Source organism: Podarcis liolepis (genome assembly GCF_965112155.1).
Source record: "Podarcis liolepis genome assembly, chromosome: 8".
Classification (NCBI taxonomy): domain Eukaryota; kingdom Metazoa; phylum Chordata; class Lepidosauria; order Squamata; family Lacertidae; genus Podarcis; species Podarcis liolepis.
In genome coordinates this window covers 65,748,238-65,773,552 of record NC_139560.1, presented here as the reverse complement: position 1 = coordinate 65,773,552, position 25,315 = coordinate 65,748,238, and the positions used below count along the sequence as shown (strand labels likewise).

At 40.7% G+C, this 25,315-nt stretch overlaps 1 protein-coding gene across 3 annotated transcripts in view; it reads left to right on the top strand.

Annotated features, from left to right (window-relative positions):
- Nucleotides 1–25,315, top strand: part of EXOC2 (exocyst complex component 2) — an 85,116-nt gene that overhangs the window by 40,190 nt on the left and 19,611 nt on the right. For all 3 annotated transcript variants that reach the window (XM_083519143.1, XM_083519144.1, XM_083519145.1), the window contains exons 13-23: nt 33–157; nt 3,582–3,650; nt 4,570–4,727; nt 5,996–6,117; nt 6,658–6,719; nt 7,433–7,513; nt 7,984–8,043; nt 8,930–8,991; nt 10,476–10,542; nt 11,549–11,665; nt 14,456–14,597. In XM_083519143.1, the coding sequence (XP_083375269.1) occupies nt 33–157; nt 3,582–3,650; nt 4,570–4,727; nt 5,996–6,117; nt 6,658–6,719; nt 7,433–7,513; nt 7,984–8,043; nt 8,930–8,991; nt 10,476–10,542; nt 11,549–11,665; nt 14,456–14,597 (1,065 nt within the window). The remainder of the gene's footprint in view (nt 1–32; nt 158–3,581; nt 3,651–4,569; nt 4,728–5,995; nt 6,118–6,657; nt 6,720–7,432; nt 7,514–7,983; nt 8,044–8,929; nt 8,992–10,475; nt 10,543–11,548; nt 11,666–14,455; nt 14,598–25,315) is intronic.

Sequence of the window (25,315 nt, the reverse complement as noted above, 5' to 3'; positions counted from 1 at the left end):
GTTAACTGCTGATTTTGTTGCCCCTTTTCCAGCTTGGCGATTTAAAGCTCCTCAGCAGGTGGCGTTTGTCGAAAAGCTAACAAAGCTTGTCGTAAGCCAGCTCCCCAACTTCTGGAAACTCTGGATTTCTTATGTGAATGGGAGCCTCTTTAGTGAGGTATGGCATTCAGTCTTTCCCATACTTTCAGCTGTATACAGTTCTTTGAGGAACATGACATCTTTCTCCAGGTTTCTTTTGTTTATGTATCAGTCATGCTTTGTACTCTCTCAGTCCCCTCTTGCTAGCCAAAACAGATGAAGAGCCTTGGAACAGCCGGTGTGAGACTTGTCAATGCAACTGGATTGAAACTGCTTCCTTACACTTCTTCAGATCCAATATGTCTAGTGGTTAGAGTATCAAATTAGCCTGGGGATATTGAGGTTCATATCTCCCCAAGCTCACTGAACGACCTCAAACAAAGCACTATTTCTAAGCCTGACCTATGTCTCAGGGCTCTTCTGAGGAAAGATTTGGTGGAGGAGAGGAGGGGGAAGCAGATCCAAGTATACTGTGTTGAGTGTTTGAGAGGAAAGCAGAATATAAACCTAATAGAGTGGTACCTCAGGTTAAGAACTTAATTCGTTCCAGAGGTCCGTTCTTAACCTGAAGCACCACTTTAGCTAATGGGGCCTCCCCCTGCCGCCGCCGCCACCACCACTGCGCGATTTCTGTTCTCATCCTGAAGCAAAGTTCTTAACTCGAGGTACTATTTCTGGGTTAGAGGAGTCTAACCTGAAGCGTCTGTAACTCGAGGTACCACTGTACATAATAATAATGCCTTTTTTGTCTGGTTCTGCTGCAGACCAGCATCAGTGATTAGCAACACTGATCAGCTGCCAAAGGTACAGCGAGGGCCCCTGCTACTCTGGCATCCCTTCCCTGTCTTGATGGTGGGCATGGCGGAGGGGATTGGGTCCCTCTGTCCCCCTGCATGTCAGTCCTGACAGCAGCTCCCCTTCATTACCTTATTTCTACTACCACACCGAAGATCAGCCACAACTGCCGCTGACCCTGGATTTCTGTATGGCAGATGAGAGAGCTGAAAAGGAGGAGTTCTCATACCTATTAAAGGGGCATTAAATATTGTGCCCCCCAAACCTGGAGCCCCCCATCTTCTGAGAGGACAAGGGTCCTCCATTATTTTCCTCTAGTACTTTTGACGTCTGGACTTTCATATGAACCCAAAGTTCAACATCCAGTACACTTCTGGGTGCCTTAAAATGAAGTCCACACTTAAGCAGGCAGGGAGAGAAGCAGTTTGGGGTTTCATCCCACTTAGCCCATAATTTTTATGGCTGTTCTGAATTTCTGACAATTTACAGCTAAAAGGACAGTTGAGCATAGACACTGAGGCACAAAGAAGCAAACAAAAAACCCCACAGGGGCCTCATGTAGTCATGAAAGTGATGAGCAATGATTGAAAGGAAACGACCAGTAATAAAGGAACTGTGATTTATTTTCTCGAAGTTATAAGGGTGATCTGTATTTCTTTAAAAACGCACACGTTTTGGTTAGGGTTTTCAGTTTTTTTCAACAGAAGGTTTGTAGCTAAACGGAGACCTATTTCTGTGTACAGATTGAATCTGTACACAAAACTAACCGTTGGTACTTACCACAGAGGTCTGTATAGGTAGGTGCTTAACTATTCAGCAAAATCAGTGGTGGGTGGAAGGGAATCAGTAGCTTTGGTGCACCTTTACGTGTTTCTAGAATCTATAGGGTTGAGCGGGAGCAGAGGACCTCTGATTTTAACTCCTTGCACAAAGATGGAGTCATCCATTGCTCTGTCACATTCTCCCTCTGATCAACTTGTCTAGACTGAATAACACAGGAAGTAAGCAAAACAGGTTTAATGAATATTGAAAATTTGCAAGGTATACAGACAGGCCGAGTTGAATCAGCTTCCTATGTTTAGCAAATATTTAAATGGGGCAGTACATACTTAGGCTCATTCTTAGTAGGCAGGGTCTGATTATTACTTTAGAAAGTGGAAAGTATAGGAAAAGGGTTTTTTGTAGCTGACAGACTTGTCTCTGTATACTTGAATGTAATATAGGAAATGTGAACTCCATTACTGCCATTTTAGTTTCACCCATATTAGAAACATCACTTTTTTAAAAATAAAAAAGAAAGACAACAAGTTTTATCATTTAAAAAAATAAAGAGGCATTTTTTCCAAACTCCAGTTTTGCTATCATCACTACTGTCCATTAGATGTCATTCATTTGTAACAATATGTGAAGGCTGCAATCCTAACCCCTGGACAGCAGCAGCAAGACTGGATAAAGTGCATCCACCGCTCTGGTTCTTGTGCAGGCCCAGGGCACAAGGTGGTGGTGGTAGTAGTGGTGGAGGAGGAGGAGCCAGGGAAAATACCCCTTCACTGTGGCAGCTTCCAAGCTAGTAGAGTGAAGAGTCCTAGATTGGACCTGTCGTCACATGGTGGCAGCAGGGTCTGCACAAGATCTGAGACACCCCATTGACAGTGGCTTCTGCATTGGGGTGCTCCTCTCCAACAGAAGCCCTGGTTGTCTCCCGCTTGGACTACTGCTCTATGTGTGGCTACCTTTGAAGGTGCCTCGGAAACTACAAGTAATCCAGAATGCGGCAGCTAGATTGATGACTGGGAGTGGCCGCGGGCACCATATAACACCAGTCCTAAAGGATCTTCACTGGCTCCCAGTACGTTTCCAAGCACAATTCAAAGTGTTGGTGCTGATCTTTAAAGCCCTAATCCAGGCATCCTCAAACTCAGCCCTCCAGATGTTTTGGGACTACAACTCCCATCATCCCTAGCTAACAGGACCAGTGGTCAAGGAAGATGGGAATTGTAGTCCCAAATATAGCTGTCAACTTTTCCCTTTTCTTGCGAGGAATCCTATTCGGAATAAGGGAATTTCCCTTTTAAAAAGGGAAACATTGACAGCTATGGTCCCAAAACATCTGGAGGGCTGAGTTTGGGGATGCCTGCCCTAAAGAGCCTCGGCCCAGTATACCTGAAGGAGTGTCTCCACCCCCATCATTCAGCCCAGACACTGAGGTCCGTCTGGTGGTTCCCTCACTGTGAGAAGCAAAGTTACAGAGAACCAGGCAGAGGGCCTTCTCAGTAGTGGCACCCTCCCTGTGGAAGGCACTCCCTTCAGATGTCAAGGAGATAAAGAATTACACAACTTCTAGGAGACATCTGAAGAGTATTGGGAGGTTTTTAATGCTTGGTGTTTTTATTATGTTTTTAGATATGCTGTAAGTCGCCCAGAGTGGCTATGGAAACCTCCTGCTACTACTATTACTACTACTACACTACTACATTAGTCTTCTATGATTTATTAATTTGCCAAAGTTTTCTGGCATGTTGATATGTTTGATCTAAGCATGAATTTTCTACTGTTTCTTAAACTAATCAGACTTTGTCTATTAAGAATTAACCTGAACATATACCATTACTAAGATAAAATTCATAGACCTGCTGATTTGTTCCAGATGAATGTTTGCAATAGCCATCAGCCGTAGTATCTCTGTTGTTGTTTTTCTGTTTCCCAAGACTGCCGAAAAATCAGGCCAAATGGAAAGATCAAAGAAGAATGCTAGACAAAGACAGAATGATTTCAAGGTAAGTAGGTGTGCAGCCACCCAAAGTGGAAGGGTGTAAAACCTTTGAAGACCATCAGGGGTTTATTTTTAATAATATATTGTAATGGGATGACCTAATGAGACATACAGTCCTCAATGCACTCAAGCTGCTACCACCCGATCAAGAAGATACTGGTTTTAAAGCTCTATGAGCTCTCCATCCTTGCTGGGCCTAGCACCATGCTTCACCCATTTATTTGTTTGCACTTCAGATAGCTGGTGCAGTTAGGCAGGGCAGGAATTGGCTCTCTGATGTGGCAGACCTGCAGTAGATTCTCTGGACATTCACATATTATACACATAATAGCCTTTCCATTGTCTATTTATTGCAAATTAGGCATAAGTTAAATAAAATTGGATGAGAGGGGGGAATGAGCAGGAGAAACCCCATTTATGGTCTGTTGTTGTTTTAGTTGATATATGCATTGAATTAGAAATAAGTAGAATAATTTAGCAGTTGGCTCACCATGAATGTCTCCCTTGTTCTCTTTTAATGGCAATGGTACCAACCTGAGAGGTGCCGGAACTGAGTTCCAGTGAGTTCCATCTGAAAAAGCCCTGGTCTTAAGAATTACCGTATTTTTCACTCTATAAGATGCACCAGACCATAAGACGCACCTAGTTTACAGAGGAGGAAAACAAGAAAAAAATATTCTGAATCCCAGAAGCCAGAACAGTAAGAGGGATCATTTCGCAGCGATCCCTCTTGCTGTTCTGGCTTCTGGGATAGCTGCGCAGGCTGCATTCGCTCCATAAGACACACATACATTTCCCCTTACTTTTTTAGGAGGGAAAAAGTGAGTCTTATAGAGCAAAAAATACGGTAACTGGTTACATAAAACACAACGTTACACATGTTCCGGTGTTTATCCACGAAATGTTTCCTTTTCCTGTTGTAGATGATGATTCAGCAAGTGATGAAGTCCCTGGTCAAACTGATCCGAGGTGCTTTGCTTCCATTCAGCCTTGGAGAAAGTGAACTGAGAGAATATGGTGGCTGGGAGATGAAATCTGAACTTTCTGGCCAATGGTTACCTCATGTCATCCAGACAGTTAGGTAAGTACTGTGGTAACTCAGTAGAACACCTGTGTGCATTGGGATAAGTGACATGGGGTTAAGCTTCAGTGAGCTCTGTTCTCTGACCCAGTCGTGGGTCCTGTGTGAAGCCAAACAATTGGGAGTCATGGTGTTATGACAGCTTGGCTCTGATCCAGATCAACAACCCAGAGAAATGGATGGCTGAGACTCAGAGAGCAAAAGCAAGAAGGTGTAAACGGTATTTAAGCAGTGCAACTATCCAGGTGTCCGCTCAGTACCTTTACTGGAGTAGATTGCTGACAAATAGTATTTATAGAAATTATGGCAAGTGGGAAGTACTCAAAAGATGGAATCAGGCATCAGCTTGTTAGCTAGGGGTTGGGGAGAAAACACAAAACCAGAGTGTGTTATCAAAGCATCAGTATTGTCACCTCTAGGCTTCTTGGGACCATGTAGTGACACACACACAAATAAGGAGAAAATATTTATTTATTTAGAATGCTTAAATATTAGTTTGTAGCTCCGGAACACAATCAAAACAGCTCTTTAAAGTTCTTCAAATGATTCTACCCGATCAGTAATGGAAATTGTTACGTCCATATGAAACCAGGATAGAATCTACACACATATAAAAATGCAGTGAAAATGCTTTTTTAAAAAAGTTTTGAAAAATACATTGAATTTTGCATAGCTCCGTATCGCCATCTAGTGTCACATTTGTATATTGCACTTAAAGCTTGTACAGGTATAACACACTTAAAGCTTCCTATTTGCAGCTGTATAGCTGAGTCCCAGGATTATTCAGACAGCATTTCCTGAATGATCCTTGTTCTTCCCTGGTGTCATCCAGGTAACTGCTCCCACTGAGGTCCTCTAATGCAAAGGAAAGGAGTTGAGCAGCTAGAAGTTGCTCAGCTCTGTGATGGAGGCAAATCTTCCATTGCTCCCAGGCAACAACACCTGCTTAGGTCTTCTGAGGCAAGGAAGGGGAGCTTAGCAGCTGGATCACACACTGTCCAAGGAAGAAGCGGCCTCCCTTGCCAGCAGTTGGTAATTTCCCAGGCAGTGCAGAGTGTATTGAGTTTGAGAATGGAATTAATTACCCAGTACAGATGAATAATGATAGCATAGTGGCTCTCACAGAAAAGAGGGAGGTGCTGTGATTTTGTTATTTTTTTTAAGCCTACTTCTCTTCAAATCTTAGGGTTCTCAAGAAATTATGACTCCCCTTAGCACCTGAACTACATCAAAAACTATAACTTCACGTTATTTCCCTCATTTTCCAGGCTTAGTTATGAATCTCTTGCTGCGCTTGAAATACCAAATGATATGCTTCAGATCATCCAGGATCTTATTTTGGATCTCAGAGTTCGCTGTATAATGATCACATTACAGCATACAGCTGAAGGTAGTAAAATACACTTTATTTATCTGTCTTGTTGGGTGTATATCAACACAAGTGTCCTTCTGGTTGGATTTCCCCCCTAAATGTTGTTATCCTCTTTGTGATTTTTACCTTCATATATGTCAAGCATACCATTTGATGCTCTTATTTTCAAGTGTTTTAGTAAACTGGGTGTACTGCTGTGTCATCATATTAAAAGTAGAAATGACAATTCAGCAAAGGATTACAAGTATTGGTCTTCGCAACAGTCATTTTCACTCTTGTGGCTTCAATATGCTGCATTAGTGTTATATCATAAAACAACTATTTCGCACATAATCTCTGTGACACAGCATGGTTTATATCCAACCTGTTACATGCCTGTAATTAGCTGACTTGCCTTGCTGTAAGCATGTTTGATGCGTAATAAAGCTGCTGCCATCTTTTTAAGGTACCAGCGACAATGTATTTGGATGACAAATCACTACAGTGATAGACAGAGGGCTTTCCTCATTTTTATTTTTACCGAAAAATAACCATCTAAAAACTTGTCTCATTTTGCAGATGTAAAGAGATTAGCTGAAAAAGAAGACTGGGTGGTGGACAATGAAGGCCTAACCAGTTTGGTGGGTATGCTGCTATGTCTTTAGGCATCTGTATTGAATGATGGATTCTGTAGTCTAAGTCCAACTCCCTGCTCACTATGAAACTGGCTGGGGGGGGGTCTTGGGCCTAGTCTTCGTTTCAGCCTAATCTACTTCAATGGGTGCGTTATGAGGATATAGTAGCTTAACCCCATTCATGAGTTGCTGGTGAAAAGTAGCCTCGTTTCTCCTCACTCTTTTGTGAAAATCCCACCCTTTTCTATCCCCTCATATCAGTGAAAACACTGATACATGCCCTAGTCATCTTGTCCTGATAAGCCAGGATCAATGTTAGCAAATGCAATTACATTTATTTAAATTTATACGTATATCAGTATATGGAGAGCTAGTAAAATATAGTGGCATATCAGACTAGGATCAAATTCCAACTCAGTCTTGAAGCTTGCTGTGTTACTATTTCTCAGCCTGCGATTTGTTAAGGGGAGAGGAGAGCCCTGTATTGTTAACTGGATAGATAAGGTATTTTTAATAATGAGATAGTAACATTGACTTCCAATTAACATGGCACTATAGCTGTTACACAATATAACGAGCATATAAATCCCTGTATGGTCTGACTGGACATTGAGAGCGGGAGCTTTAAATAGATGGTTGATTGGAAACCAGGACTATTCCACTGCAGTCATGATTTCTAGGTTTCAGAAGTAATTTCTTGTTTATTCTCTACCTTTTAGCCATCCCAGTTTGAGCAGTGTATTGTTCATTCTGTGCAGTCGCTTAAAGGTGTCCTGGACTGCAAACCTGGAGAGACCAGCGTAAGTCATGTCAGGTCGTGTTTGGGGAAATTCAAGGGTATGAATAGCATGATGGACACTGAAATCATCTCAACCTCTTACGTATATAGAACAATAATTTGTTCCTTACACACTCCTCAGGATAAATGGAAGGGATTATAAGGAATTCCTAATAATGCTATTCAGATAAGTAAAGAGGTTATTCAAATACTATTTGTAGTGCCACTGCATCACACAAACAATGGTAATGCTGGAAAAATGACATTAGCATTGCTCTTCCCATATAACTCCACCTTGCCTGTGCATTTTCTTCATTCTAACATTACCAGGAATGGCATGAGATAGAGCGAAGAGGAAGTTCTAAGTCTGGCCTTAAGATTTTACTGTTCTACTCTATCGCCATAATATGCTGTCCTCATGTTTTTGTCTTATTAATTTAAAAGGTTTTTTCCCTGCTTGCTTTTTTCAGTTGCCATTTTCTGTTTCTTTAGGTTTTTCAGCATCCAAAAATACAGGAAGAGGTGTGCCGACTGAGCACTGATATTATGCAGGTAATACAAACGTGTGGCTTTAGGCAGTTCTCTAAGCAGTAAATGTGTGTCTGTTGAATTCTACATACTTGAGAAATCGAGGAGAGCATTCGCTTTTCATACAGTTGGCATTTAGTCTAATTCAGTCAGGGGTGGGTTAGAGGGTTCAAGAGTAGGCAGCTCAGAATGTTAACTCTTCCGTCTCAAATATGAGTTTGTGTTGTGCAAAGCTCCCTTAGAGCTAGTCCTGACTCAGAATTGCATGCACCCTGCCTCTTCCATGTACAACTGGCGATCATGAGTAAGAGGGAGGCCTGGCTGCAAATGACCAAGCCATGTAGCTGAACAGAGGGGTCTGAACTGAGGCCTGCAGATTTGAGAGAGGGAGGAGTTCACATTTCAGATACACAAATACACAACTGCTTTGTGCAACCAAGAACAGTGTGTGCTATTTAAAGCCTGCTTCAGGATTAAACAACTTCTTCCACTGATTTCTTCCTGCAAGTCTATCCTCCATCTGCATTTGCCTTTTGAAGAAAAGACAGAGCTGGGGTGTGTTTTCCTCATAATGTGCAGTTCCTGCTTTTAGCAACAGGCACAACTGAAACGTGAAGAACTGCAACCATTGATACAGGCATACACTTATTATAAAAGTGTGGGTTTGTTGTCATAGATTATACCTTCTATTAGTTTAATTTCAGCTCTCAAGTGGAGAGGTCTGAGTAATAAAATACAAAAAATGTGATGACACAGGCCATTAAAATTTGGTTAAATTGCAGGTTGTGAGAGTGAAGGGGGAAAACGCTATGAATATGTGGTTTGAGAGTTTACTATTGGCTAATGATGTTCCTAACAGTCAAGGTAGTGGTGTTAAATAGTGATTTCCCCCTCCGTTCATCCTTCACAGGTATTCATTGACTGCCTGGAACAGCTAAGTACCAAGCCTGATAGTGATGTAGATAATACACAGTAAGTAAAATAATCTGGTCGTGGTCTTTTTGGCAGTAATCAGTGTGCTACTTATTCCAAAGTTCAACAAGTGGTTTCTGGTTGCATTACTGCAGGCTTCCTCAACCTCTGCCCTCCAGATGTTTTGGCCTACAACTCCCGTGATCCCTAGCTAGCAGGACCAGTGGTCAGGGATGATAGGAATTGTAGTCTCAAAACATCTGGAGGGCCGAGGTTGAGGAAGCCTGCATTACTGGTTGATGTGCATGCAAAGAGTAAAATACCATTTCCCCATGGAGAAGGGTGCCATGCTTCTCATTAAGAGAAATCATCTGAGGCAGAGTTCCTTCTCATTCCCTCATTGTCTCTCAACCGCCAACACTGAAGCATATCTATTCAGCAGCATCTTTAGCTAGTCTTAGTTTATTGGTATCCTTCCAATGTTCTGGTTCTTGTTTTTGGAGTTGTTTCTATGGTGTGTTTTTTTAATTTAGATATTATGTTTCTGAACAAAAGACTTTAAAATGATGGCTTAGGCCAGAGATGGCAAACCTGTAGTCCCCCGGATTGTTATTGTATGACAACTTCCATCATTCATGGCTGTTGGCTATGCCAGCTGGAGAAAATGGCAATTTAAATCTGACATCTGGAGGGCCACATGTTTCCAGTCCATGACTTAGGCCAAGAGTGTTCATGAGCTGTTAACTCCAGAGGTCCCATTGTATTCCAGCCATACTCCAAAAGGTCTAAGTCAGGCATGTCCAAAGTCTGTTTCGGGGGCCTAATCTGGCCCGCCAGTCGATCTAGTCCCCGTGGCAGTATATGTCCTGGGGTAAAATCCTAAAAGAAGCTCAGCAACTTCAGTCCTAAATAAAAGCAACAACCTTGGTCAGCGTGTTCACTTCATCAAATCCTGCCCTCCTTGAAAAAACTCTGGGCATCCCTGGTCTAAGTGCAGGTCCATAATACTGTTAAACAGAATCATTCCTTCCCTGGGAGCTTCAGTTCTGTTAGGGAGGTTAAGAATTCTTACAGACCATTCTCAGCACCTTTTCTGAACTACAGGTTCTTCTTTGTGGGATCTGTGCAGTCTCACACAGTCTTTATATTTGAAATAAGGCCTAGCTCACTTCCCACCCACTGAAAGAGAGGGAACTGAAAATTCCTACAGATGCTGCCTGTATGACAGTGAAGAAAAAGAATTTGAACAGGAAGGTGAAAACCCATGTCCTTTGAGGTGTGGGAGCAGGCTTCCTGCCAAAACCTTTTATCACCAAGCTCTTAAAAGTTCTTTAACGGGGCTTTGCATGGGCATAGATTCCATACTGCATAGATAAAATCTGACTTCACAGATGACCACTTGCAACAACCGCAGTTACAAATAGGCAACCTGTTTCTCTTTGGGTTTAAGTGGCGTAAACCCAATTTGAGTTAGTAATGTAGAGATACATTCTTAAGTGTTTAGAACAAGTACTTCACCAGTAACTTCTTACAAAATCTTTCAGTCTTTCAGCTGATGTTTCATCTTCAGATTTATTTGGAAGTATCCATGAAGACTCCAGTTTGTCTTTGGTAAGTGTGACTTACCATTACATACACATATATGGGCAGAGTAATCCAAATGATAGGAAGCTAGCGTCATATGTGCCAGTGTAAATTATGCTGGTGTAACAAAAAGCTGCATCACAATCCAGAAATGAAAGTTGTTAAAATTAAAGCAAAGGAATACTTGCTAGGAATCGATGTGAGTGGTATCGCTCTTACCTTTTCTGAGCCCTTCATTCATCTACTTAAAAGTTGGTGTTGAGTCTGAATTGGTTACTGGCCTGAAGGTATATTTTAAATTTAAAAAATCAGAATCCCACGTTTTTTCATATCCCTCCCAAGATCCAAAAGGAGTCCTCCATGTTATTAAATTTTCAGATGCATTATGTCTCATTCAGGTATTTGGGCATACATAGAACTAAAATCAAAATATGTATTTTTTTCATCATTAAGTATGGCCTTGTGTGGGATCAAATATATAAGGCTTTGTCTGGGTGGAAGCTAAATGTTGCTATTATGGACAGATTAGTTGCAATTAAGATGAAAGCCGTATCGAAAATTCTATTTATTTTCCGAACTCCCCTATTTAGACCTCTGTTAAACAGCTTCAGTTATGGCAAAGAGAGATTAGCAGTACATTTTGAGGAGTTAAAAATGGCCTCTACCTTATGGAAGTGTTAGCCAAATAGCAATGATACAGAAACTCCACTGCCCACTCAAGGACAGGTAGGCAGTGTTGCATCAAGAATATTGTGGTTGGGGACAATGCTGTATAACCAGACTTGCTGGTTCACCTATGCAAATAGGTTAGCAATTCATCTGAATACTGTGTTTGGTGCCCATGTTAAGGTTACACTTGTCTTTCAGAAAATTCTATTTTAAAGTCTCAGTATTGCCCCATGGCCATAATTTGTAACCTTATCCTGATTTCTGTCTTAAACAACAATTGCTTTCTTCTTAGCAAAATTGTTTACCTGTGTGCCTCTCTTGTGCCATTAATTCATTTTTCTTGTTGAAATCTTCCTTGATTTAGGAGCGGAGACTTTTAATTGTGCTTAGCAACTGCTGCTATCTAGAACGTCACACTTTCCTAAACCTAGCTGAACACTTTGAGAAACATGGCTTCCAAGGAGCTGAAAAAATCACTCAAGTAAGTATTTGATCGCAATTCTTTCAGTCTCAGTTTTCAGTAGGCTTCCAAAATAAATTATAAATAAGATTAGCACCACTGAATAGAAATTTAATCTGCAGTTGCTCAGAAGCACATATGCTGGAGTTTCTACATCTTGTTCCTCAACTATGTTTATTTTTTTTTAATCTAGAGAATTTGGTTTTGTTGTTGTTTTTAACTTACATTGTTACCAAGTTGTTTTTTGAAGTACTCAGTCAGATTTCATATCTGGGACTTACAACTTTAGATATTTTTTTAAGTAGAATAAATGCACTACATCCATAGTTCGGCATATTCCACATTCATAAAGAAATATGTAGATTGACATAAGAACTGCCTTGCTAAATCAGAGCAAAATTTAATTTAGTCCGATATTCAGTGACAGCAGTCACAATACCTTGGGAAACTCATGCGTAGTGTATGCTGAGCACAGCCATTTACTGTGTGGCCTCAGCATCTGGTAATCAGAAGTATATATCTTCTGCACTTGGAGACTACATTGTCCTCAATTATAGCTGGTTCTTGTAAGATTTGCTATCTGCGACTTGTCCAATTCTTTGTAAAAAAAAATGAATCAATGACTAGTGTTGCATCATTGTAGCAATTAATTCCTTAAATGTATTGCATGCTGTGTGAAAAGGTAAAGTTAGATGAGTTTCAAGCAAATGCACATAAACCGGAGTCTCTAGCCACATCCCTGCAGAATGAAGCCAAAATGCTCTGTTGTAAACCGATCTGAAACTACAGGACTGATAAAAAGACAGAGAAGCTGGTCAGGAAAATCTGTGTTGTTTCTGCAGATGGCAGCTGGACAGCAACCAGCCTGGAGACCTAAACTAGTAACCCTACTGCAGAAACAGGTTGGACTTAGGATGCAAAGCCTACCAGCCTATTGGGGTCCAACTGTTGGGGTCCATCTGTTGATAAGCAACAGATCAGGCTAATGCAATAGAAAAAATGGGGTCAGAGAAATCTACCCTACGGACTGGATTATGACATTTTCTTTTGCTTGTTCTGAACCTGCTGGAAATGTATGTTAAGTGGATGCTTTGAGAAAGATAATACTTGTTTTTTGTTACTAATTGGATAAACCTCTTTAATTTCTCTCTCCCCCCTTCTTTTTCTTCTTTTTGCTCTAAATGAAAAAGGCTCAGCTTTTTGAGCTCATGATAGGGAAGGTGTCTGCATTCATGTTCATCTGCTTATCAAATTTCTATGAACAATTTTAGTCTGTGGTACATAGTTGTAATTGTTTTTTGTGGCATTAAAAAATTCCAAAGGTATATAAAACATTTACAAAAAAATATTAAAAGTAAACTCCACAGCCAAGTGCTGGGGTTTTGCTTCTTAACAAAGAAGAGAAATGTCAAAAGTGGGCGGGAGATGATGTCTCATTGTCCTGACTTTTTGTAAATTGATAACTTACTTTTTAATCTGTAATTTTTTGACTTATTAGGACTATACAGTTAGTTTCTTACACAGAAGTGTGCATACTTTTCATAGTAAGCCTGCTACTGTTGCCATTTTCTAGGACACAACAAAGGCGTCTCTAAACAGCTGTATTTATGGTGGCTATATTTTTGTAAATTACATTCAACCATTCCTTTTCTTCAACCTTAACATTTGTCCCTCACATAGGGTAAGTGGAAGGTGCCCCCAACATGCAGCCAAGTAGCAAAACATACCTACCACCCATCCTTTTGCTCCACCCTGCTCACATGTACTATCACACCTCTATTCTTGGAGCCTGTTCCAGCCCTTTGGAAATTAGATGTGCCAGAAAAATAACATAGTGCAGCACTATGGCACCTGCATGCAAAACTCTCTCCTTTTCTTTGAGCCCTAGTTCTCTGTGCTAAGGAAGAAAGACAGGGAATGTGCTGGCATGAGAGGCAAAATGCAACCATCCCATCAGTATTTATATTTACCAGATCTCTATTGTATTTTACTACTCGTAATTTGTACTGCTGCATGATTTTTAGCTATATTGACCTAGTCTTACTTGTCCATTGGTTTGACTAATGTTGGTTTAAACCTAAATAGAGCTATCCTGCAGTGTCCTTTTTGATAGAATCCTTTAATCTTTGCTCCTTTCAAACTTACAAAGTCTGATGGCTAGTCTTTAGGACTCAAAATCATACTATATAGACATCTGGGATGTTACAATTTTGTCATTATTATTCCCATTCTTGTTTCAGCACAGCTTCACCTGCATTGAATATAATAAAGGCTTTGATGCACATCATCCATAAGTGCCCAGTCCAACATACTTTTAATTTTGCCCTTTGGTTGTCACAAATTTATTCCCGGTGCCTTCATGCTGGGGAAGTATTGGAGCCAATGTCCTCTGTTGTGCATTTTGAGAGCCTCCCTATAAAAGGATTTCTTAGCTGCCCTTCATCTTACTACCAAATTTCTGGGTCTTCACTCAGTCAGGTTTCTATAAAAAGAAGAGAAATCAATAGGTAGAAGCTTTTCCGCATGTCCTATCAGGCAGGACAACATCTCGGTCCAAGTGAATGATTAAGGAATATATACTATTCTGGCTGGCAAAATATACCATCCATCTGACTTTGAGGAATCTGCCAGCTTCTTATGAAGCTGCTTGGCTCTTTGTTCATTTTTTTTAAACAGAAATATTGACTTCCAAAATATACATTGTATAACATTATAAAAGTATTAGATGCCTGGCTTTTTTTAGTAAATGAGAGGAGATTTACACACAATAATACTATTGTAAATAATCATATTTGTACCTTTTTGTTTTAGGTTAGTATGGACTCACTAAAAGAACTTGATCAACGACTGTTTGAAATGTACATTGAACTAAAGGCTGATCCAATAGTAGGCTCATTGGAACCTGGCATTTATGCAGGTTATTTTGATTGGAAAGACTGTCTTCCTCCAACAGGTAGGAATCTTTAAGCCTCTGAAACTGTAGTAGAAACAGATATGATTTTTTTTTTATAAAAAAAAATTATATATCACCACTTAAAGCTTTTTTCCTTCAGTGGATCCATTGTATATAATTCTTAGAATGCTTTTCAAATAACCCATATAATTATAGCATCTTCTATCAGTGCTAATCTCTCTGAATTGTTGTTTTTGTTATCATCCACCTTCATTTTTCATACATTTTTGAATAGTTATGAAAAACAACTTTGCTGATTTTTTTTACAAATCCATTATATAAAATCTGGTCACTTGTGTATGATACCAGAAAGCCATTGTGTAAGAAAATGTGTGAGAATAGCAGTTTTGAGGGAAGCTTGACCTGACCCACTCCCTCAGATGATAAAAGAAACTGGTATAAACGTGTTTAAGTATAAAATATGTAATGTGTGTTATTTTCAGTATTATTTTTAAAAAAGATCGCTATTCATCAAAGCATATATTTAACAAGCAAATTATCTGTGCCTACTTAGAATTGAGTTTCGTTTAAAAATATAAACACTCAAGGATCTTAAAAGTTATTTAAAGTTTGGTACGTTGTAGTCTAGTGATAGCATCTCTGCCCAGTCTGGGCGCATGCTGAGGCATGCCTGAAGTTCCTGCAGCTACCACTTTGTGGCAGCAGGGAGCAGGAGACTGTGAAGCAGGAACAGTGTAATGTGCCAGAACCAGCCTGCAACTTATGTGCAGTTTTGCCCATCGTGCTAATCCTGCTATGGCCATGAACTTCAGGAATCCTGAAAGTTGCTACATTGGTGGATCTCTCAGTGCGGTTCCTCCTCTCACAATGTTAGCTAATGCAATTCTCAGTTTGCAGCGATATTTTTTAGGCTGCAGTTTTGTCCCCACTTTTACTTAGGAGTAAGCCCCATTGAGCAGAGCAAGGGTTTCTCCCAAGGAAACAGGGATGGGGCGAGGCTGCATGTGTTATGAAACTGAGTGTTCCAGAATGTCCAATAAGCATCTCTTTGGTCGAGAGACTTTGGCCAACATTGATTTTAAGGCTTGCTGAGTACACCTTGACTTCCTGCCTCAGACACAGGAACCTATTGGGTGCTATCTGGCATTGCACAGGAAGCTTGCTACTGGAAGTAGATTTTTCCTCCAAAATCTATATATGTGCATTGAGGCACATGTACACAGGACTCTTGAAATAATGTATCACTTTTTACCTCCTTTCTACATCCATTTTCCACACTAATTTTCAAGCATATTCAATATAACATAGTTCCAGGTCTACAGACATTTAAGTCGTGCTTTGCTGAAAGTAGTGGCAATAGTCAAGATGTGTGAAGGTTTGTGTATGCATATGAACCGCTTGATTACTCAGTACTTTCGGACGTGCCGCTGCTGTCCTTGAACAAATGAAGTGTGGTACATCTGTATTTCGCTTTCTGCAGTAGAGCTTCAGCGTTTGACCTAGATTAGATGGCATACTTAAATCTATAGCAAACTGTTGCTTGGCTAAGTAGGGCTTAGGAACAGTTGCCACAGATGGTACCATGGGCTGAGCATTGGGAATAGACCAAGGAAACAGAAAATCAGATCCCCTCTCAGCTATGACACTTAGGGCTGTATTCAGTGAAACCATTGTGCTAGTGAAAGCCAGTACAATGATCCCCGCTAGTGTTACAGGATATTAACAGAACTGTTTTTCAAATACAAATTAATGTTAATTGTAAAAACAAATGAAGTCCTTATAGACACCAAAGTCTGAAAGACTTAAAGTAAAAGTGTTTATTACTTGAGATGTCTTCGGGGAAACCTTTTTTCTCTCTTTAGGATATTGCCCCTGCGTCTGCTGAAGTAGCTTTTACCTATGAAATTTTATGTCAGAAATGTGTTAGTGTTTTAAAATACCACATAGCTGCCCCCCCTTTTTTTTTACTTATAGACAGTTTTCAGATACAAAATCTGGTGCAATCAGGTATCGAGGGAATCAACATACTGGAAAGCAAAAGGGAGGACAGAAGAATAGGGGGTGAAAGTTGTCATACGGTTAGCCGGAGTTCTTGGACAGACTTATGTGAATATTTCAGTAAGTTGTAAGATGAGTTCATTCCAATAGTAAATTTGTGATCTGTGATAAGGAGTTGTTATTTCTCACTTGCCTATAATTACTAAGCACTGTGAACCGATTAAGAACAAGACTGTCCCTGCCCTCTGGTTTTCAGTCTAAAAGTGAAGACCCCCAAAGGAAAAAGTAATGGAGACAAAAGAGAGAAACTTGGAAACTGTGGCATCAATCCTTTAAGTTGTGTAGGAATGACCAGCTTGATTGCAAATGGTTCAGAGAGGTGAGGATGGATGCAGTTGAGAGAGAGAAGGAGCCAAATGGCAGCTGATCAGTTACCCTAGCAGAGTTGTCCTAGTTAATCCAGTAGGATCTGATTTGTGTCACCTTTTTCATAATAAATTTGATGTGCAAGTTTGTTCTCTGTGGTGATGTTTGTCCCAGAGTCCCTTATGCACACATTGATATAGTCATCGACTTCCAGTGACATGCCACTGTTGCTCTAACTGTTACCAAGAGATTTAGAATCAGAAATAATAATGTTGGTTGGTTGGTTTGTATACCCCACCCTTCTGAGTGGGTTGCCCCAGCCACTCTGGGCAGCTTCCAACAAAAATACAGGAAAAAACCCAACATCAACATTTTGAATTGTGCTTGGAAACATACTGGAAGCCAATGTAGATCGTTTAGGACCAGTGTTATGTGGTCTCAGCGGCCACTCCCACTCATCAGTCTAGCAGCTGCATTCTGGATTAATTGTAGCTTCCAATTTACCTTCTACAAGGTATCCCCATGTAGAACACATTGCAGTCGTTCTTGAATAATGTGTGGTTTTGCTCTGCCAGGCAACATACCCAGAGGTGCTAGGCAAGGGATGGCAAGATGGATGGTTTAGTGCCAGTCACTGAGCCAACACTTTGTTTTAGAAACTTGACACAACAGGGTACCCTGAACTTTACAACTCCTGTACCTGTCATTTAAATTGGGTTTACTGGGCATTTGAGCTTTCATTGCCACCAAATCTCATCCTTAAAAGGGTACCCCTTGCACCTTTCCACTGATAAGATTTCTGTGGACAGGAGAGGAGGATTTAATCCCGTAAATATAGAATTGTGTAGGGTTGCCATATTTCTAAAAGTGAAAATCCGGACAGAGTTGTTGAGGGTTTCTTTTTTTGCATTTTTGAGCGGGGGGTAGATCCTGCCACCTTCCCATAGCCTGCCTGATTTTGAGAAGGCAGTGTAAGGGCTCTTGGATGCTTCCGCAATGCTCTGTGGAAGCGCTCTGAGGTAGGGAGGAGTCTGGAAAGCAGAGAAGGCAAAGAATGGAAGAGGAAGATGGATCCTGGCAGAGGAAAAGAGGGAAGGAAAGGAAGAGGGTCCAGAGGCGGAAGAGAGGGTACGGGGTGGGGATCCAGACAGGAGGCAGGAGGCAAAGGGCTGAAAAAGCCATGCAATGGAGAGAGGCTGGGATGGGTGCAAGGGAATGTAGCAGCAGAAAAAGCGAGGGCGAGCATCAGAAATCGCAGCAAGAGGAAAACACTTTAAAAGCAACTTAAAATTTGCACGAGTTTTCCCATCCCAGCAACCCTATGTTTGTGGGATGCCATTATAATTGTCATTTTACAGACTGAGAACAACATGATAGCTGTGACTTGCCCAAGGCCGCATGTGTTTGGTACTGTATCCACAAGAGAGAGAGAACCATAAATGGTTGAAACGGTTGTAGGTGAGGAGGAACCTAAGAACGAGTCTTTCTGCTCAGATCCATTTGGCACTGATTCTGCTTAGGGCCAGCCAGTCAGTATGAGTCCTGGTGCCTCAGGGGTGCACAGAGCAAAGGCTTAACTATACCATTGCATGTGCAGCTTGCTAATGGCGTGGGGGCAAGCAACCCTAGCACTCACAGAAAGGAACACAGTGCTTTACTATGAAGTCTCACAAATCATATGAACATACTTGTGGTGCAAGGGGCATTGCTTTCTCCCAAACCAAGCTTCACTGCACTTCCATCTCAACAGTTTCTCAATATCCAGGATCAATAGTTGGCAAAGACAGTGAAATTTTGGTCTTATGGCAGTCCCCTGCGCATAAAAAATATACTAGGTTTAACCACCGTAACTCAGAAAATTTTGAGAGGTGATGAGTAAGAAAAGAAGACAGAATATAATATTCTTTCATTTTGAGGTCACGTTTATTTGGAACTTAAGTTCCTTCTATCATTATGTGTGCTAATATAATACTGGTTGTTTAAACCCTTCTATTTAAGATTTAAAATGTTGTGTAAATATATAACCCTTGCTTTTATTAGCAGGCAGTTGCACGGGCCCAGGGATGTATAGTTACCTTCCAGGTATTGACTAAACACTTTACCATGGTTTTTATTTTATTTTATATTCTTTATTGAAAAACAAAAAGTACAAAATTACAAGTGCACAGGGTAAGAAAAGACACAAAAAGAAGAAGAAACAATGAAGAAAACAAAACAGAAAAAGATATTGTGTACCAAAAAAAGAGGGGAAATTGTTACTGTAGCTAACCAGACCTTAACCTAATATGGTATTTATAAAAATGAATTCCAAATATTGTTAAATTTGTCCATGGCAAATCTGTGTTTGTATGCAACTTGTTCATGTGTAGCGAGTTTGTACATATCTTCCAGTTCATCAATACCAGTCATTTTGCCGTAGGAAGGACAGAGAGTTCATTCATATTGTCCCTTTGTTAGATTCCTTGTGTTGGGTATATAATTCAAAAGGGTGGTAAAAGAGTAAAATGTACGGGTCAGATCCAGTATCATAGACTTCCCCTGTGCGATCTTGGCCCCCATATTTTCTCATTGCTTTCCACCCTGCCAGATAGAATAATAGTAGGGACGTGGGCGGCACTGTGATCTAAACCATTGAGCCTCATGGGCTTGCCAATCAGAAGGTCGGCGATTTGAATCACTGTGACGAGGTGAGCTCCTGTTGCTCTGTCCCAGCTCCTGCCAACCTAGCAGTTCAAAAGCATGCCAGTGCAAGTAGATAAATAGGTACCACTGCGATGGGAAGGTAAACGGCATTTCCGTGCGCTCTGGCACTCATCCCGGTCCTCCATGCGCCAGTAGCAGTTTAGTCGTGCTGGCTACATGACCTGGAAAGCTGTCTGTGGACAAATGCCGGCTCCCTCGGCCTGAAAGTGAGATGAGCACCTCAACCCCACAGTCGCCTTTGACTGGACTTAACTGTCCAGTCTTAACTGGACTTAACTGGACTTTACCTTTTTACCTAATACAATAGTCCATGCAGCTCTTCCCCTCCCCACCTCCCAGCTTGTGTGATGATTATGGTGCACAGAATCTGAAGACCTGCAGGCAAGTTGAGTCAAAAAGATTTTGTAGCAGAGGGGGGGGAGTATTGCACAGCTGCAAAACCTGATTGACCTGATTGACCAGAGACAATAGCACCCTGGACTTCTGGGAAGCAGAGGTGAAATATAAATGCAAATAAATAAAATTAACAATTTACCTGTAGGCAATTACCATTTTTTCTGGATGGGCTACCTTGAAGTGACTGCTAAGCTTGACGTTTCCCCCCGTAAATAAAGAAGTAAAATGAACTGTTTGAATCTTTGTTTTGAAGCACAATCATAGCAGTGAACTCCTTTACTACATCAGAGTATTCTCAGGCACTCTTCAGTTTACAGAGTTGGGTTCACTGGTAAGTTAAACTATGAAAACAGTTTATTGGTGGGCAACAGGAAAAGAATTTGGTTTGTTTTGGGGGTTTTCCTCCCAACACATGACTTTAGTAGCTTTCAACATAATGTTTTTCGATCCATAATTTTTTTGGTGGAGTTTTAGGTTTAAAAAAACCTTGGCTGGTGAATTGAATGTAAACCTTAGTCTGGAGCCAAGCTGTAATATTGGGAGATCGAATGATCCATTAACCAGTATAGCAGGGCCATTGTAATAGCAAACATTTCATTATTTTAAAATTTCTCTACACTCTGCTTAGCAATTTCAATTTAATGAAACACTTCACAATTTTATTAATGTTTGGATGAGATTAGAGCTCTGGACTTGTTCTGTAGCTTGGAGTGATTCAGAATTATTAAACCCCTAACTTTGAACTGTGAAAAATCTTCAGCTTTCCAGTTCTTTACTTCATTCATAAGGTTAGATAAGTTCCAAATGTTGAGCTGAGTGCCATAGCTCACACTAAAAAAAAACCACTTTCCATTCTGCCACTCTCCCAAGTATATAAGATTATGGTTCATTTTGATGATGATTCTTTGGAAGTAGAAAATGAAGCGTGAACTGCTAAAAACATTTAAAGGTGTGTACTAGGAAAGTTTTGTAGTCCCCCTCTGAGTGGGGTAAATAGGAAGCTACTTAGAAACCATGTAGCACATAGTGTGTAAAAGTATCCCATTTTTATCCAAGTTTGCCAGTTCAATCCTTCTAAACTGCAATTTTGTCTTATTACCTTGTGGCATTTAATTAATTGTTTGCATCTCATTGGGCTCGCTATTAAAATCTTCAAACACATTGAGAGATGACATTCTTTTCAGGAAGCATAATATCTGAACATGCATAATGAGATCTTAATAGGCTGCCAATGTTTGCGCAGACTTTAATGCATGCAGCAGTCTTGAGATAAGGATGGGCGTTACAATTTGACTGCAAAAACTGAGGCTGCAATCCTAATCCTACTTACCTGGGAGTAAGCCTCATTTAATTCAATAGTAAACCTGGGTAAACCTGATTAGGATTGTGCTGTAAATAACTGAACCGAGTAATGCACACAGAACAAGAGGGTCAGTTCACACATAAACTCCCATGGCCCAGTTCTCTCTTCCCCGAAATTCCTTGCACATGTGATTCCATGCAGACAATCTCCTTTGGACTGGAAATACATGTGTGCGCCCTTGAGATTGAGCTACTGCAGTTGAATTTCTGTGATTCCCACACACCACATACGTCCTTTCAGTGTGGGACAATCTATTGGGCACATATATATTCCATTTGTGCTTGTGGTGCAGCCTCTTATGCAGCAAGTATGTACATGTATTTGCTTACATGCATTCCTGGCTCCCATGATCATCCCATTACTTTTCTGAAATAGAAGAGTAAATAGAGATTTGACATATACTCATATATGTGTCTGTTACACTGTATAGTTTGCATGCAGTGGCAGAGTGTTTGACATTGTGCGTATGGAATTCACAATTTCATCAGCACAAACAGTATCCTTGGCACCGTTTGTATTACCGTACTTTGTTTCACAACAGGTGTATACCATGCGATTGTGAGCAAATCCGTAGGCAGTTTGCAGAAATTCGAAGTGGTTTACAAAAGTCCACCTTTAAAAAAAGAAACCCTAATTCATGTTTGTTCAGATCTTGGGATGTCCCAAGCCTTCTTTTTGTGTTTGAAATATCTCTATGCACCTAATACCTAGAAACCCGCTGGTTTTTAATTAATCCAGTTCTTCTCCTGTACCAGGAACTGACCTTTTAACATTTGTGTTGGGTCTCCACACACACACACACACCCGATGATAAATAGTCCTGAGTGCTCAGCAGTGGTAGCATGTATTTGGTCTTAGTGATTTTGTTACAAAGGAACAAATGAAGCATCCAGTTTCTCACAGTGGCCATCAAGATGCCTATGAGAACCCCAGGGCATGAGTGGAATAGCTCTCACCAACGATTGCTTCTGAGCAACTAGCATTCAGAGGCCTCCTCCTCTGATCCTGGACTAGTAACCATTGATGATCTTATCCCCCCACAAATTCCTGCAATTGTCTTTTAAGTGGTGACCCTCACTACCTGGTGTGGTAGGAAATTTCATAGTTTAATTATGCCCTATATGAATAAGTATTTCCTTCTGTCTGTTCTGAATCATAGCATCCAGTGTAGCAGTGTGGTTTGAGCTAGTACTGGGAAGACCAGGGTTCAAGTCAATTAGGAGCCTCACTGGGTGGCATTAGGCTGAGAGATAGTGACTGGCCTAACCTGCTTCACTGCGTTGTTGTGAGAATAAAAGAGAGGCGAGGAACCATGTGTGGCATGCCAGCTTGAACTCCTTGGTCCATTTGCCCCTTTGGGTCTGTGTCTGCTAATGTTAGGGAGATTAATTTGAAAGTGGTCCACCACAGGCTTTTAACCCTGATCTGACTACCACAAATTGTAGTAGCTATTTCCCCCTTATGCTAGCAGGCTTGTAAGGTACAAGGAACATACTGGCAGATGTAACTGTGTACACAAGTTCTGGAAGCAGATTGTAACAGAAATTAGTATTATTATTGGCACAATGGTAACCTTGAACCCCAAGTTATATCTTTTAGTGGGGTGGGAGAGCTGAAAATAATGCCAAATATATTTCACATTCGGCAACTAATGCGCCCCTTTGGTTTCAGATAGTACATGGGTAGACAAGTCTAAATAGCCTGGGGCACAAATTTTCACAATCCTCTAGCACATGGGTAGGCAAACTAAGGCCCAATCCGGCCTAATTGCCTTCTCAATCCAGTCCGCAGATGGTCTGGGAATCAGCGTGTTTTTACATGAGTAGAATGTGTCCTTTTATTTAAAATACATCTCTGGGTGTTTTTACATGAGTAGAATGTGTGCTTTTATTTAAAATGCATCTCTGGGTTATTTGTGGGGCATAGGAATTTGTTCATTTCCCCCCCCCAAAAAAAAAGTCCGGCCCCCCACAAGGTCTGAGGGACAGTGGACCAGCCCCCTGCGGAAAATAATTTGCTGACCCCTGATCTAGCAGCTGTGGGGGCTCATTTACCAGAAGTAATGTATTTAGCATTAACTCGGAAAGTGTATCCTCAAATCCTTGGAGGCTTAGTTTGGTCAGAATCAAGAACAGTCATACCTTGGAAGTCAAACAGAATCCGTTACAGAAGTCCGTTCGACTTCCAAAACGTTCGAAAACCAAATTGCAGCTTCTGATTGGCTGCAGGAAGGGCATTCTCTGGGGCAGTGCCTAAGTTGTGGAACTCCCGGCAGAAGTGTGCCTGGCAACTTCACTATACTGTTTTGGGTGAATGATGAAGACACACCTCTTTACTCTGGTCTTTGGCACTTGAGGTGTATATTTTTAAGACCCGCCCTACTTTTGCAATTGTGATTTGTTTTAAACTGTTTTTAATGTTGCCGTTTTAATTGTAACTTGTTCTGGGACCTTAGGTTGAAGGGTGGATAATGGTGTTGTTGTTATGTAACAGATGAAAACCTAGGCTGCTTGAGGATTCTCATTTCTCAGAGACAACTCGTAACACAATAAAAGGGACAGAATGGTTGCCCAGTTACCCAGCTATTCTGACTTGGTTGCCTATATTGAATTTTTCCAATTTTTTTGCCCCAAACCCAATGTACTATAGCCTCTGTCTCTCATCAAAGGTTTTGGCATTTTTATGGCCATGCAAGGAGAAGACAAGTATTTCAAAGAGAATTAGGCTTCTGTAATCTCCATCACATTCCAGGCATTTTCCCCCAGATGAAGTCCTTTTTCAGATCAATGGATTCATTTTCTTATTTTTCTAAAAAGTAATATTCATAATGTTTGAGTGACAACCAAACTAAATTCATAAACATTGCATATCTCTAAGCCCATTCTTCATTTGCAAAATTGCTGTCATTTCATCTTGTAAAGGCTATGACAGGTTATTATTATGGCAACAGCTAACAGCTTTATGGATTTATAAGCGCCTATCACTTTTCAGCTAGTTTGTGTATTGAAGATTTTCATATAATTTTTTATAAAATCATAGCGATGGGAGGGTTTGGAGAAAATAACACCTTGCACCCAGTGGATGGTTTATGTTCATAAAAAGAAATAGTGGATTAAATGCCCAAACACTAAAGCATTATTTTTTGTTTTGTTTTGGTGGGTGGCACCTTTTTTTAAATAAAAAGTGGGTTTAAATTAAGATGTACCTATTACTGATATGTTTATGAATAAGCACTCTCTGCTTATAGAGTGGTGTTGTAAAGTAGATATTTAAGTAACTTAGTTTGTGTCTTTCAAACCAATGAAGACTGCTGGTAGCATTTTAAAAAATGAATAGAGGCACCAGATTGGGGAAAAGATGCATAGTTAAGCTCTTTGCATCTTCCATAGAGGTGCGTATCAACAGAGATGGGTCCTCCAGCGCCTCTTGCCTCAAAAGAGCATGGCACCCATTTCCAGATTAAACCATGCTAGTGGCTTAGCCAGTGGTAGAAGTCAGCCAGCAACCTGCATCTCATATGGTTTGCACTTGGGTGTCTACTTGAGAAAGCAATTCCTGCTATTGAAATGTTGCTTGCGCTCACAAAATCAGAGTGTTCAATCCAGCCTACGTATGTGGGTAGAATTCCTCCCGCAGGACTTGTGCTGGCCGAAGCGGGAAGTTGGTTTTTACTGGCTCTCCTTGCATTTCCTGTCGGAGGACCATCCAGCAGTGGTGCTGAGGGTTTGGGATCTCTGCTGGAACTCGGTAGCTTTTTGTGCAAAGTAGGTACCTTTCTGCTTTCAGGAGAGCAATGAAAACCCCCTTTTTTAAAAAAGCTCAAAGCAAGGAGAGAGAAAAGAACCCTAGGGTATTTATAGCAACTGTTTTCTTCAAGTTATTTTTGTCAGGTTACAACTACGTTAGAATTAAGGAGTTAAAAACAGGAAAT